This window comes from Poecilia formosa, unplaced genomic scaffold (genome assembly GCF_000485575.1).
Source record: "Poecilia formosa unplaced genomic scaffold, Poecilia_formosa-5.1.2 Scaffold281, whole genome shotgun sequence".
NCBI lineage: Eukaryota > Metazoa > Chordata > Actinopteri > Cyprinodontiformes > Poeciliidae > Poecilia > Poecilia formosa.
Genome location: NW_006800220.1, coordinates 736089 through 751606, shown reverse-complemented (window position 1 = coordinate 751606; position 15518 = coordinate 736089). Strand labels below are relative to the sequence as shown.

Genomic DNA, 15518 nt, shown 5'->3' with positions numbered 1-15518 from the left:
TGGAAATCATTAAATCTCTTAATTTAGCAGTAAAGCTCCAGCCATTATATGTGTGTGAGCTGTTCATTGGTAGATTTCTACCAATGGTGTTTTTTCACTTCCTCTGATGCAACAACACGCCGTTAGCACGGCCCTTTGTTCTCTGTGGCGCCGCCCTGCAGGGAAAACTCAGCATCTGCATGCTGTGGCTCACACCCACATACAGCGGGAAAGGACACTGAGGACGCTGCATAAGTCTTAAACTCACCAACAAGTCGCTTGCGCAGCTGGATTTAGTTTTCGTGTCATTTCCCACTGTAGCCAAAGTACGAAGAGATCTGGTTACAGGAAACGGTCACGGCAGGAAACGGTCACAGCAGGAAACGCTTTTTTTCTTCTTTTTTTTTTACGTTGGCCATCTGAAGTTTGCATGAATGAAAAGCAAATGCAACGGGTCCACGGTTAGATTGACAGCGGCGCTCAGTGGGACACGACTGACGAGACACAAAGTCATTTTAAACGTGAAAATGTGATTTTTTCCACCTTTTATGTGACGTTTATTCTGCACAGTTCAAATGAAAACCTGTTAATGAAAATTTTAAAAATGGTGCAGTGACCTGTTAATCTAATTATCCTGATGCAAACCTTATTTTGTTACAAAGCATAAAATAACCAACCAAAATGGAGGAGCAGTGCTGCAGGACAGAAATCTTTTTTTTCTTTTGCAGTGAAAGCGTCCAGGTAAAACCTCCACACAGCTGCTGGGATCCAGCGACAAAATGTAACTTTTGTGATAATGCCATTAATGGGTTTTACATTGCTTTTTAAATAAGTTAACATTTTTAGTCAAATGCAAACATTTTTAGAGTCTTTATATTGTTTTATTATCATTTGAATTTTGTCTGACTACCAGAAAACTAAATAGTTTTATAAATCCACCTGCCAGGTGTGTAACTGTAAGTTTAGGACAGAAACACGGTGGTGGCAGCATCATTCCTATAAATATTAATAACTTTCTGATCCGTTCCTCAAACCAATCAGCTGTGATGTGAAAGCTTGAAGAATGAAGATGAAGGCCGATTTAAAAAGAAAAAAGAACAGAAAAGATGGCGATGAAGGAAATAAAACTTAAGTTGAAAGAAAACACTAGAAGGTCTGTGGGATCGCCACCAGAGGAACAGATTAGTAGAACTTTTTCAGATTTTTTCAAATCATTTTCCACCTACAAAATTATATTTTACTTCCTAAGAGAATTTTTTAATCTTAATCTGAAACATTACAGGATAAACGTCACATCAGAGGAGGAAAATGTTTTATAAAGCATTTATTATATTTAAAAACTGACTTTTCACACTGTTGAGGTCGACAGATCTGTTCCAGAAAAGCTTCATGTGGTCAACTCCTTCTCTACATGGATGATTTGCTCTTCTATATTTGTGTTCAACTGTTTCCTTCAGGCTGAATCCGCCTAAAACACCTGAAGAAGAAACAGTTTGGGTGATTTACGCAGTGGGCCTACAATTGGTGTCAAGTCTCTAAAAATCTGTAAATTTTGTGCTTTGTGTTTTTGAAAAGAAAAAGAAAAAAATTACATGTCATAACTCGCATTTTCTTGTTTTGTCTTGTCTGTCCTGTCTCTGTCTGTCTGTGTGTCCTTTCTGTTTTTTTCTTGTTTTCTTTTTAAACATTTCTACTTATTTCTGCTTTTCATTATGTGCTTCTTCTCTTTTGACTTTATAAACTACATGCTCATGTTTCCAATCTGTGCCAACCAAACTACAATCATCTTTACGCACACGTTTCATCTATGATTTTCTTTTGCACGCGTCCAAACTGAATCGTTTTTGGGTCATAAAGCGACCGGCCAGGAGAAATCCCGTAGTCTCAATAACATATCTGGAGTGGCGGGTTCGTCTCTGCGCCTCGCTCCCATCACTAGTCCCCCGTTTGAGAACTATGAGACGCCGGGGCAACTGCGCCGCTGCCGCTCCCCCATCCCCTCCATTTTGTAGCGGATCCTCGCGATTGGACGCCAGAGAAACGCGGTGGATTCGTTACGGATCACGCTGAAACTTCCCTTTGCATTATAATATATTGTGCAAACAAAAATAGCAATAATGTTAAATGAACTTGAACGTAGAGTGACTTCTGTTTGTGATGCATGCATCAGGCGTGCAGATGGGTTAAAGTACAAAATGTAGCTTTAAAGGAAGTTATTGTAAACTATTAGATGATTCGTTAAAATATTGAGATTGGTTTAAAAAATAGCCTCACAGGTTCAAGGAAAAAAAAACAAACACGCTGATATTTTAGAAGTTAAATTTGTAGATAGACATCCATTTTGTGTTGTGAACCAAACAAAACTAAGCTAGCATCTCCAGAAAACGTTCATTTAGCCAAAGAAAAGAGTCTTTGTTCGTAGATTACTTTGATGTTAGCAGTTTTCTGCATTCGTCGTTTGTGACTAATGATGTAAGAGGATAGTAGAAATCATCACGGTTAGCTCTTTGTTTCACTGTTAGCATCCTGTCATCATAGGGCACATAAGTGGAAAGTTTAAATAGCGACTTAAAGCAATGTGTAGCTAAAAAGAGAGATGCCATGGTGAAAATTAAGATTATAAACCGGCTTCATCTTAATACACCGGGAACAGAATCCTGCATATGCAAATATTACCCTGGATTCAGCCGGAAAAGGTCCATTCTGTCATTTTACTGACGTATAAAAATGAAGATTTGTGCAAAACGAGTTCATCAGGAAAACATTCTTACCAATTACAGAAAACCAGGATAATGTAGATTTTTTTTCCAGATAGCAGTGGCTAATCAGGCCGAGCTAACGCTGCGTTCACACGTGGCTAATTAGGCCGAGCTAACGCTGCGTTCACACGTGGCTAATTAGGCCGAGCTAACGCTGCGTTCACACCCAACACGTTTAAAGTGTCAAAACGTTTCTTGTTGGACGGTTTGCACAAGTGCAAACATTCATGCTGCGTTCACACTGAGCGCGGTTTGAGCATCAGGCCCTTCAAGTTCACATTCAAAGTCAAAATCGCTCTAGACGCTCGTTGGAGCGAGCCGTTGTTTTCCCGTTCTCTTTATGGTAGATGAAACTGAGTGGTATCAAAATGCTGCATAGTGAAAGTTTCTGCAGTCGTAACTGAGGCTCAGATGTCTTTGCTCAACATTAATGTTCAGTTTCTATTGAACAAACCGCGATAGCAGCTGATAACGGCCCGACGCGTTGGAGCCTCTCGCCTTTTTTCCTTCTCCTGGTTACTTTGAACAATGGAGGATGAAATACTGAGAGTATCGAGGTTTTATTTCCTTAAATCAACAGAATGTAGTTGTTGGGCGCGTGTTTAAATTTACCAGATAATTCAAAGGTATTGAGAGTTTGGAGAGTTTCACAGCTGGGTGTTGATTTCGTCTCGCCCGAGTCCAGTTCGATGACCTTCTGACCCGCGGCGTGTCTCCTGGCAGGACACCCCCTACTGGCCACTACGTCACACAGCAGAGTCTCTCTGATTGGTTGATTGGTTGACGCTCCAAGGTCAGATTGTCCAACTCCAAACGCTCAGCGCTGGATGCGCCGCGGCTCCACATAGCAGCAGCATGGCTGTTAGCTAGAGCTACACTTGTTTTGACAACAGCAGCTACAGCAGAGCCCCAGGATGCTGCCGCAAGTACTTCAGACCGTCTCTAAGGATCCACTTAACTTCCTGTTTTAACAGATCAAACACCAAATGTACCTTAAAATGCATTAATATAACGTAATATCTTCCATTTCTCTGCTCTTGGGTGTAGCCAGTCAGCTGCAAGTTTCCCAAGCTGCATTTTATTTAGAATATTTTGGATATGCTCATAAAGAAAAAGAAAATTAAATCAGCAAATTAAGGATTTTTCTCAAATAATTTGGAGTTATGATCCACAGAAAAATCATCAGCAGGTCCCTGCAGCCACGTTTTCACAACTTTATTTACTTAATGACAGGAAATGACTGAACGGACCTTTGGGGGGGAAAAATCATTTTCTGGTAAGTGATATAAACGAAATATTGAATATTTCCTCGTTTATTTTAAAAAAAAATAAACTCAGTGCAATGTATTTAAAAAGCTCCTAACAAACTAATTTTTAGAAAGCCAAATTGAACGACTTTAACTACGAAGTTTAAATAAAAACAAGCACTTTACTAACAGTCGGTGTCGATTACTAACCGTTAACGTTTGCATGTCGGCGTAAGGAATGAAATGTGTGGAAACGAGCCGCGCCATCGAACACGCTTCGCTTAGCGTTTGTTTCACACCATGATTGTTCGTTTCTTTACTCAGGTTCTCTTTTGCTTTAAATGTTTTTCTAAAATTATCAAATCATCTTTTTTTTCCTCATTTTACTGAAAATAATCAACACATTTTGCTTTTAAAACCAAGATAAACATCTTTCTGTGTATATTTTTCATGTTTGTACATTCTGTGTTGAGCAACAGATCAGCAAAAAAAGTGGAAAAAAAAAGTCACATTCACATATGCAATAAATGTGCAATATTTCTGTCATGCTGGAAAAAACATGTAAATATGCAGATATATTTTTACCCTAAAAACTTGTTCGCATGTTTCAGCTCCTCTGGATGTAAGTAGACGTGTTCAGATCTGATGTTGTGTAGCCGTCTGAAATGGTTTTAGGTTGGAAAAAGTTTATATTTTCCTTTTTTTTTCTGCTGCATTTCACTGTAAACGTCCACACTGCTGCTGTAAGAAGAACAAACTAAAATCAGATCTGATTTAGGTTCACGTGTGTAAAACTCGTCTGCTTGTTTCAGTGTTGCTGTTCTGTTACAATCCTGGCACCAGGTTTTAAATCCATGTGCTTCCAAAGAACTGAAACTAAATGAGTCTCATGTGAACAGATGGATGTTTGTTTTAATCGCCAGTTGACTGGAAGTGAGTTGTGATGTGAACAGAAACGGATTATTTAGAACATTTTTCACACATAGATTTAACATTTTAATGTAAAAAAAAAGAAAAAAGGTTGCAGTATTGTAATGTTTTCTGAACACTTGTCATTCAGCATGCTGAGCAGATTTTCAGATTTGTTGTGTACAGTAAGAACCTAAACTCTGGCAGTGAGGAGGAACGCACCAGGACCAAACTGAGATTCGGCTCAAAACATTTGTTAGGATCATTTCTCTCTTTTTCTGCTGCTTTTCTTTGCTTGGCTCCTCGTTAACCCTTTTAGCCTCCCTTACATCTTGTCTAATCATAAAGGGAGGCTATTATATTCTGTGGATTATACTTTATCGTTTACAGAAAAATAAGAAGGAATATTTTTGTGGACTGATGCAACTGAAGGGATCAAATAATGTCTTTATTTTGCACAGTTTTCCTCATATAAATGCTGTATTTGTGTTTTAGTCACAGTTATCTTCTGTTAAATCATATTTGACCTAAAGTTGAATCAAACAGAAACAGGCCTTCCTGTGCCTCCAGGAAGTCCCTTAGACCCTGATGTCAATTTAGATGCAAAATGCGGCTAGATTTAACTAGCTGAACCTTTGAAGAAGCACTTATTACAGAAAATGTACATGTGAATGCATTAAAGTTATTTGAATTTAGTCGTACTGATTATGTTTAAAATTTTCATATGCAGCTCTGGAAAAATTAAGAGACGACTCGAAATGATCAGTTTCTCTGATTTTACTTTTTATAGGTTTATATTTGAGTAAAATGAACTTTGATCTTTTATTCTATGAACTACTGACAACATGTCTGCAAAATTCAAAGTAAAAAGTTAGTTTTTATCTGCAGGAAATGAGAAATGGTGAAAATAATGAAAAAGCTGCAGAGCTTTCAGACCTGAAATAATGCAGAGAAAACAATTTAATATTCATCTAGAAACAACAATATTAATGTTTTAGCCCAGAAATCAGTATTTGGTGGAAAAACTTGGAGGTTTTCAATGAGCTTCAGTGCATTTTTTCCCACAGCTGTTTATTATTTTTACCTGATGTTATTGATAAACAGTTCTTGTCAACAAAAACAGTCTGAATATCCGCAGACAGAATTGGAATAAATGTAATGCAGATTATTGAATAGTTTCATGCAAAACTACTTTAAGTCTTTGAAAATGTAAACTATTTTTGTGATAAAAATTCATGCATAACTTTTCAGTGGAACAAAAAAATATTCTTTTTTTTCATGCATATTTATTCCCCCTTTTTTTACTTTACCCCTAAATAAAATCCAGTAAAAACCTCAACAAGTAAACAGGATCAGTCTGTGTATAAATAATATAACTAACATTTATTTTATTTCAGTTAAACTCTGCAGTGACAGAAATACCACATTTTGTACAAAAGTGTAATGTTGGGAACTCTAAACTAAAATAACTATTAATTACAACAGAGGAGAATATTTTGATCAGGTGATTTCATCAGTTAGATTAGATTAATGCCTTTAAGGATTTTTAAAATGTACAGACTCAAAGATCCATGTATAAAAGCCATATAAATAATCTGCAATAGATTACTAATTATTGTCATAAACATATCAGATCACAAAACTTGTTCCCACTGAATTTTGAATATTGTTTTAGTTCACGTGTCAAACTGAAGGCGCGGGGGCCAAATGTGGCCCGCCGTAGCTTTTTCTGTGGCCCTCTAGACTCCAGATTACATCAAAAGTCTCCAGTTTTTCACAAATCCTGAAAATTTACACAAAATCAACAGATTCCCACATTTTTTCTGATTTTACTGCAAATTTTTCTCAAAATTCATCAAAAACTTTGGATTTAATTGACTGCTACCTCAGCTTTACTTGATGTCAATACGGCGAGTATAAAAATTCACATTTAACATCACACATCAGCGCAATTATAAAAATTCCTTACAAATAATTCTAAATTAGCAAAACAAAATCTGTGATTTTGATTCCAAAAAGCCATAAAAAACAAAACCCTGATCAGTGATAGCTTAATTATAAGAAACACTGATTGGATGCTGAAACAAACAGCTATTTATTAATATCAATCCCAGAATGTATTGATAAAATGGGCTTTATCAATACATTCTGGCACCACCGGCCCTTTAAGAACAGTCAGATTTTTGATTTGGCTCAAAGTGAAACTGAGTTTGATGCTCCTGTTCTAGTTGCAATTTGGATTTATTAAAAAAATCAAATTTACTACTTTCAAAAAGTTAGATGTAACTTGGTGAAGAAGACCAATCACCAGCTGATATTATTTTGCCATGATGGCGTCTGTATGGAACAATGGCAGCTGTTTGGACGACATTTTAATGGCCTTGGTGCTGAAAGTGAGTGGTGTAAATAAAGTTCCTTCTGTGATTCTAAAACAACATAAATAAACAACAAGTTTCCAAAAATTTACGCCTTCAGTATGTCAAACCTAGGAGCAATTTTCCAGTGATAAAAAATGGTGAAAATAAGACATTTTATTGCATATAATAAAATAATAGATTCATAGATAATGTAACTAGATCTAGAACGCTGTTTTAAGAAGTGACATTACAATCAGTTTTAAATCAAAACACAAAATGAATATATATGTAATGTAAAATCTATATAAAAGTATAATTATATAGCTTTATAGAACTTAAAAATATTTTTTCTCTGGAGAGCTCATTGTTTTAGTGTATTCATTACAGATAAAAACATCACAAACTCAATAATTTCACTGGATTTGCTGTAAAACTTTTGTTTCATTTGACTGCTGCTTTGTTGGTAAACATGTTTACAGTTGATTTTTCATTAAAATTCTGTTTTAAACCATTTATGGTTGGTATTTTTAATGCAAAAGTTGGGCTTGATTGTAATGTGATTATTGAAAACATGATGTTTTTCCAACCTGTTTATTATTTTACTGGCCTGCTGGAGGTTTAATGAACTCTGGTGACGTCTCTCCACTCCACGCCTCGTCCTGTGGAAAAATGAAGAGCACACAGAAGAAGTTAAAAAGCAGCTGCAGCAACGGATGATGTCTGGGTTTAATGAAACAACATTCATTTTCCTTGATTTCATCAAGGAAAATCCTTCAGAAATGTTTTATCATTTTGTGTCTTAGCACCAGCTCCCATCTGTAAATTAGATGTTTAGCACCAATTAAAGGCACAATTTAGAACGTGAAGAAGTCAAACTCACCATAAATGCTAAGGTACAAAATGACTGGGGCTAAATTTACTGTTGTATTTTACTAAATGTTTACTTTTTCTTTGAAAAGTGAAACCATTTCTGGATGTTTCTGAACAACAGTTTTGCAAACACATGCAGGTCAAGCAGCACCAAATCACAGCTGAGCTCTCGAATGCTGTTCAGTCTGGGAAAAGTCAGTTTTCCATGTTTTTGTAATGTTTCCATTTCATGATTTTGCTGTTTAAGACGAACCAACCATTCCAGCAATTTAAGTGTTTGTTGTGTGTTGTTGAAGCATTTTATTTCAATTTGTTCACTTCATTCTGACACAGTTAAACTGCAGTTGACAGGTAATGGTAACTCCTGATTACTTTACATTTGTTCATAATGTCAGAACCTAATTAGTCATTTTTTTATTTGTATTTGAGAAACCTCAGCTAACCAAATATGAAGTGTGACTGAACATGATTATTTGAAGGCTAGCGGCGGTGAACGCGACACTAACGGCTTTCTGTTTCTCTCTTTGCAGTGTTAAGTTTCTAGCATTCGCCTTCTCTGTTATGAGGAGTCAGTAACTGGTAAACAAATTGCGGCGGGAGCCACATAAGCAACAGGCTTGTCACGGACGGACAGTTGAAAGGAGATCTTTGAGGTGACGAGAGAGACCAGAGGGTAATCATGAAATAAAAAAAATATATAAATATGTATCACACGGTCTGCTCCTCACATTGTTACCAAAGCAGCCTCTTGGATCGCCAACCACACCTTTTTGACAACAGTTCACCTGAACCCCCTCCCACCAGCCCAGTTCTTCTTCCTGTGCCCCCTTCCCTTGTCCTTCAAGCGGACTGAGCATTGCACTGACACACTTTTGGAGAAAACAGGACTCCTGATGACACATTCCAGACGACATCTCTCTGACAGTGTTATGAACGCCATCCTGCTTATTGACCAAATCGGCGCCGCCTGCAGTGCTGAACCACTGAGCAAGTTTCCCGGTCAAGCACTCGTCTTTCACCTGGACTCAAACGAACAATGTAGCATCTGTGCTAACACACTGTAGCATCTGTTGGTTGGGAAATACCGTGACTTAAAAACCAATCCATCCACAGTTCAATGAGAGAGAAAATTATGCATTCAAGGGATCTTCTAGATGTCACTCCTGTATTCCTTTCCAGTGAAGAAGAAGAAAGTAATTGAGGGAGCACATGAGAGACAAAGGATTGGTCTTATTCAATACAATTAGTTTAAAAAAGAGAGAGATGCACAAATATAAAAATGCACAGTCTTTAACAGCACCTCCTGATAGCCCCTTGTTAAAGTTTAGCACTTGTATAGTCTTCCATTTACTTCTATTAGACTGAAGTACTGCCCTGCTCATCAAACAGCACTAACTCTGAAGCAGAACAATCGAAGCACATGTAGCATTATCTTAAACCAGTCATTTTATACTCGCCCTAAACAGTCTCCATCACTAAATAGTGGAAAAAGACTTATCTTTATCTCTCATGTACTGATGTGGGCTTGCACGAAAATCTATGTTGGGTACCAAAGGTCCTTTAGCATGCACTTGCTGAATGACCCTCTGTAATGTATAGTAGATTAGTAGAGATCTTAAATATAGGATGAGGCTTCTACTCCCTCTCATGCTAACCATTGTCTCTTAGTCCTTTGACTGCCAGTAGCTTCCCGTGCCTCACTGCACACGTAGGAAACGTCCCCGTGTCTGGGCGACGGAGACTTGATTAGTAAACAGACTGACTCACGGAGTCAAACCCTGTTGGAATATCGGCCTATCCTGCCTAAATTACAAAAAAAATGCAAACAGTTCTGCATTATTTTGAACGGGACCAATCTGGTGAATATTTCCCAAACACTGCCGATTAGGCGCCAAGACTCCTCTGATGCATACTGCCCTGCCTCTCTTGTCCCTCTTGCTGCCAACAAGTGCTTCACTGGCAACACAATGTCACGATGAAGTTCAGGGGGAAAGAGGGAGTCCTTCTAGGCCCAAAGGATATATTCAGAGAAACGAACCAAGAGTAAGAGCAAGCGTGGACGTGTACAAAGAGAACAAATCTATATTTTGATAAACAAATCTACGATGCTCCATGTCTTTGGAGATGGGGTCCTGTCCGGGAAGAGTCCGGGAAAAAAAGGTCTCATACAAGAGAAGAAAAATAGTCGGTGGAAAGGATGCAGGAAAAGAAGTATTCCTTCATGCTGGGGAGTGCAACATAATTTAACCCACAGGTGTTGGGGATGAAAAAAGGTCTCTAGAAAGACCTTTAGCAATGACTGACTCTTGCCCATTCAGACATGGAAAAGAAAAAGGATGGACAATAAGAATAATGGGGAAAAAATGCATTTTTGTAACTTTGTTTACCAGCATGACTACTTTGCATGACTGTCTTTTCTGCAAGCCCTTAGTTGAAGACAAGGGTGCTAGAGATACAAAAAAGTATATATAAAATAAATTTAAAAAATGTTATATGCAATTAATGTTTTAAAAAAGATTATAATTAAAGAGAAGAGCTATATTTTCTTTTGAGAAGTAAAAAAAATGTGAATATTGAAACATGTATGTTTGCAAAGTACACCCTGAACTATGTTTTGTTTGATGAAATCTCTCTGCTACTACTGCCCTACACTCTTCATTCCAGTGTTGATGGCCTCTGCCATGGTTTTTATTTTGTAACGCATTGAGCAGCACACTTTCTAAACATTCAATTGACCAACTTTGCCCGTAGCATCTGAGCAAAGTCCTGTAGTTGTTGTCAGTCACAAAGTCCATGTTTCCTCCTTGACTTGTTTGCACATCTTCCGTAGCAAAAGCAGCACCGGTACTGAAACAGCAGCTCTCCATGTTCTGAAAGCTTGATTAGTAATCATAGTTTGCTAGTTTTCTTTGGCAATAACGCAAGAGTTGTCACGACTGTAGCTGATAAAAACCGAGTCCTTTGAGTTATCTTCAAAGCTTCGGTGTTGAAGGGATTCCTAAGAGTCTTGGATGCCTCGTTCGCAGAGATAGCAGTCTCACCCTCTGCAGGAGAACAGGAAGACCAATAAGATAATAAAAGATGCAATATGGCGAGGAGTTGGGAGAGATTTTTAAGTTTGCATGGAATAAACTGCCATTCCAGATTCAGAGCGTGGGCTTTAGGGACTCAGGTGTGCTGATAGTGTGTGTGGATGTAGGTGTTTTGCTATTTTCTTTTAACATAATAAATTCTAATATATAGAAAAATAATAATGTGAACACCTCACAGTGATGTGTTAAAAAATTAAAAATCAAAAAAACAATACAAAAAAAAAAAAAGCATGCATTATGACTTGATAATCTCTCGAGGGGGAACAGAGTCTTGCCATTTCCCTCCAGCCTTCTGTCATTGTTCCCGTCATGATTCCAGTCCGGATAACTTTATAAACACTGTGCCGTGTTGTAGAGCAGCAAAGTCTTCCTTGGAGAGGCAACTGAGAACTACTCACACTCACAGTGTCGGCATGAGTGTGTAGAGGTAGCTTGTCTTCATTTTTTTTAAAAGGTCAGGTCTTAGCATCTGTCATGACCACACGGTCGAGTTCTTGTCATCCCGCTGGCTAGTTCATCGTATCACAACGCAGTCATGCAAGCACCAATCAAAGAGACCCAGAGCTTCCAAAATGATGTCAGAAAGTGATAAAGGGTAAGAAGTGGTCCACCTGGGGGAGACTGATGGTGAAAATGAAACAGTGACAGGTTGAAGGAAGACAAAGGTAACCTGAGTGTAGATGGGTCTTCAAGAACTTCTTCTTTGGTTTGGTTTTCCCAGTGAGTTTCAGGCCCCGCTGGTCCGGGGTTTAGCTCAGGCAGCTGAACGGTCCTCCGCCCATTCCTCGTTCATTTCAGCGTGATGTAGACGACAGAGAGCGTTCAACAGTTCTGTTGAGTCTGCGCAGGTTTAACAGGGTCTACAACTTTCTCTATGTGCAAAAATCTTACTAACACACAGTAGTTTTCATTCGGGAAAGTTCTCAGAGCTTGGATGGCCACAGTGATTTTTCAGAGGTGGCGTGCACACCGGCAAAAACAAAAAAAAAACTTTGTGATTCACCCAATTGTTTGTAAGTTGTAATTTTTATTTTTTATGGCCAGGCAGTTTTTATTTTCATGCCACTGTTTTTCATTGTTAAGTTTTCCGTATCTTTGTTCTCCACGTTGCAGCTGTCTGCCAGCGGCAGGCTGAAAAGATGTCTTTTTTTCCCTAATGCATAATACTGCCATTTGATTTAGATTTGGTTAACAGGATGAGTTACAATGTTGGTTGTGCCAAGTCTGTTTTATTTTTAAAGGTTTTCTATGTGTTGGAAAATGTAAAAGAAAAAAGCAGTCACCTCATACAACCAAAAGGACAGAAATGCTTTGTGTCGGCGTGTTACTCTGATTTGTCCTGAAGGCGCCACGCGGTCTTTGGACAAAAACCTCCTCAGCAGCATCCTGTTTGGTTTTACTCACATGTTTGTTCATTTTTAAAATGTTTTCATTGTGTCTCTTTCTGTTTGAGGACACTGTATGCAATCCACACCATGAATGCCACTGATCGACACTTACTGTAAGCTCCCCGAGACACAGATGTGCCGTCATCAGTTTAGACGTTTTCAGCCACCTATTTAGTGGCTTTATGGCTTTCCATAGAGTTACATAGCAATCACATATATCTTAAAAAAGTATTTTACAAATTGAAAATATTACAGTTGTTTCAGAGCAAATTATATCATACTATATAAAGTTTTCTAATATATGAAATGTTATTTTAATTAGAAAATCTAACAAGTCTAACCTCTTTATAAACATCTGATTTACTGCATTCACATAAGCATCCCAAAGATTCATTTTACATGCTATTATTGTGTAAAACAGACTTAGGTACTGGTCCATTGTACTGTGGTCTTAAATGGAGCCTGAATGGGGAGAAGAGGTGGTCACTGCAGCGTCAGGTTGTGACTTATGCCGGATTTCATTTTTGAAATGTTGGAACACGAAGAACAACTCATCAAGAACTGTATAAAGTATATTTCAATGGAATGTTCATGATCTATCTTTTTATATTTTGAAGAGAAAAAAAAATAGAAACATATCAATAAAGCGTCATAATTGAACATATTTCTACTATTGAGACTTAAAATGTATGAATGTCAATGCGATCTAATGTGAAACAACCTGCACTGCAGCTTGAATGAATAACTGAACAACAGTCATGAGATGCTTTTTCAGAGACATTGAAATTGCTTAAAAATCACTGAGATCAACCTAAAATAAATGGAAGAGTAATCTCAGCTGTGTGTCGGTTTGTTTAAGTTGAGTAACTGAAAGCAAAAGAAGCCCTCATGCGTTGTGACCGAGTAGGATATGAAGTGGTGAAGTGACTGTCACAGTTAGCTGTGTTCATCAATCTGACAGCAGCAGGGAGGCCACTAAGCACTGACTGATGTAATCAGAGCTGAAATGAGGAGGCGAAGAAAATCCAAAGTCTTTCAAGGCAACAGTGACATGTTAGATGTGACTGAAAGTTTGAGGACGTTTCCAGGAGCTTGCTAAATACCAGCATGGAGGTTATGGGGGGATTTTTCTGCCATAATTTGAGAGCACACATTTAAGTTTGAAAGCAGGGCTTCATGTCTTTCTCCTCAAAACATGTCTGCTCTTTCAAATATTCACTGTGCTTTCTCAAATCTCCACTCGCTTGCAACATTTTCTGCAGGCGCTTGGAACAAAAACCTACTGTCGCCTAGCAACCTCTCAGCCAATCGAATGAAAGCGTTATACTGGGTGCATTTGTTTCCTTCTAGTGGGTGCGCCTGTGTGGCTACTGTCGATTCTATCTATCTATCTATCTATCTATGATGGACAGGTGCATAGATAAATACATTTTCTGTTAATGGTTGTCTATATATCATTACATATAACCACTGACAGAAAACATATATCTATAAACCTATTCATCATAGGGACACAGACAGGTAGCATGTTGTGACTAAGGTGTAACACAGTTGGTTCTGTGGATCTGTGAACAAACTCCTGCTACAATCGACAGTAGCCACACAGGCACACCGACTAGAAGGAAACAAACGCACCCAGTGTAACGCTTGCATTCTATTGGCTGAGAGGTTACCAGGCGACAGTGCTTTTCTGTTCCAAGCACTAGCAGAAAATGATTCGTAAGAGAGCAGAGAGGTTTGCAGGTGGAGATCTGATCTGAGAAGTATTGAGAAGAAAGACATGAAGTCCTGCTTTCAGACTGAAAATGTGTGCTCTTGAATTATGGCAGGAAAATTCCCCCATAGGAGGTGATCTTTAAATCTGGGGCGATCTGGAACAGGGTCAGGATATTTTGAATCAGGGAGGTAATCTAATGGCCTTTCTTCTTTTACATAAAAAACTAAATTGTTCAATCTCAACATTTGTTTTTGAAAGAATCTTTAATATTGACACACACCAGTTTATGAAAGTAAAGAGCCTTCAGGTTGTGTTAATACAACCTGAGGTATTTGACACTGTGTCACATTAAACCACAAACTTGTGTTCAGTCTCCTTTAGCCTACTACGGTCTTTACCAGATTAGCATATCCAGAGACTATTTTTCTTCTTTTAAAAAAATTGCTCAGGCAGAAAAAAGCATTTTTTAAAACACAAAATAGACTCTTAGCTGGATTCAGGTCTGGACTTTGACTTGGCCGTTGTAACACATGAACATGCTTGAAGCTACTCCCATCAGTTTCACATGTTTTGCAGTTCCTGAGGTTTTCGTCCAGCATCAGATCAACTCTGACCATCCATCAACTATAGAGTGGACTCCTGGTATTCATTGGGGTTAAAGGTCACAATGCCACCCACGAACAGCTGAAGTCCTCAAACTCTTGAGATTACATCTATAAAAAACTTTATAAATGGCAAATTTATTACTCCGAAACACTAAATATACCTCCAGAGGCATTAATATGCACAGTGGAAACCAGAAAAAGATTATAGATGATTTTTCTGCAAATAATTAGCAGAAACCATGTAGCCCTAACTCTGACCCTTATATACATATTTTAATTTGTAAAAAAAAAAAAAAAAACTTTAAACGTGTAATTTTTCTCATTTCTATATGTGTGTGTTGTCATGTCAGGAGTATCACAGGGTAAAATGATTGCTCTGCAAAGCTGCAGCACAGTAAAACCTTTATTTGACGCATTTCATTCAATAATTTCATAGGATTAGTTTGTTGCCTTCATCTTTTAGTTCACATTAAGCACAGCAGCCAAACACACTATATTAGACGACCAGGAAAAGCATAAGGGTTTGTTTGCTATGAATGAAGACAGCTGTGAGGAAATGTCGCAAACATACAGCAGCCTCTGTTACAAAACATTA

General features: G+C 38.0%; 1 protein-coding gene across 7 annotated transcripts in view; it reads left to right on the top strand.

Annotated features, from left to right (window-relative positions):
• Window positions 1–13438, top strand: part of LOC103151431 (potassium voltage-gated channel subfamily C member 1-like) — a 69110-nt gene extending 55672 nt beyond the window's left edge. For 4 of the 7 annotated variants that reach the window (XM_016681433.1, XM_007571487.2, XM_007571484.2 and 1 more), the window contains one exon: window positions 8652–13438. In XM_016681433.1, coding sequence (XP_016536919.1) covers window positions 8652–8665 — 14 coding nt within the window. In that variant the 3' untranslated portion in view covers window positions 8666–13438. Of the gene's footprint in view, window positions 1–1836; window positions 2564–8651 lie in introns of those variants that run through there. The other 3 variants (XM_016681430.1, XM_007571483.2, XM_016681431.1) reach the window with 2 other exon arrangements.
• Window positions 13439–15518: the final 2080 nt, after the last annotated feature.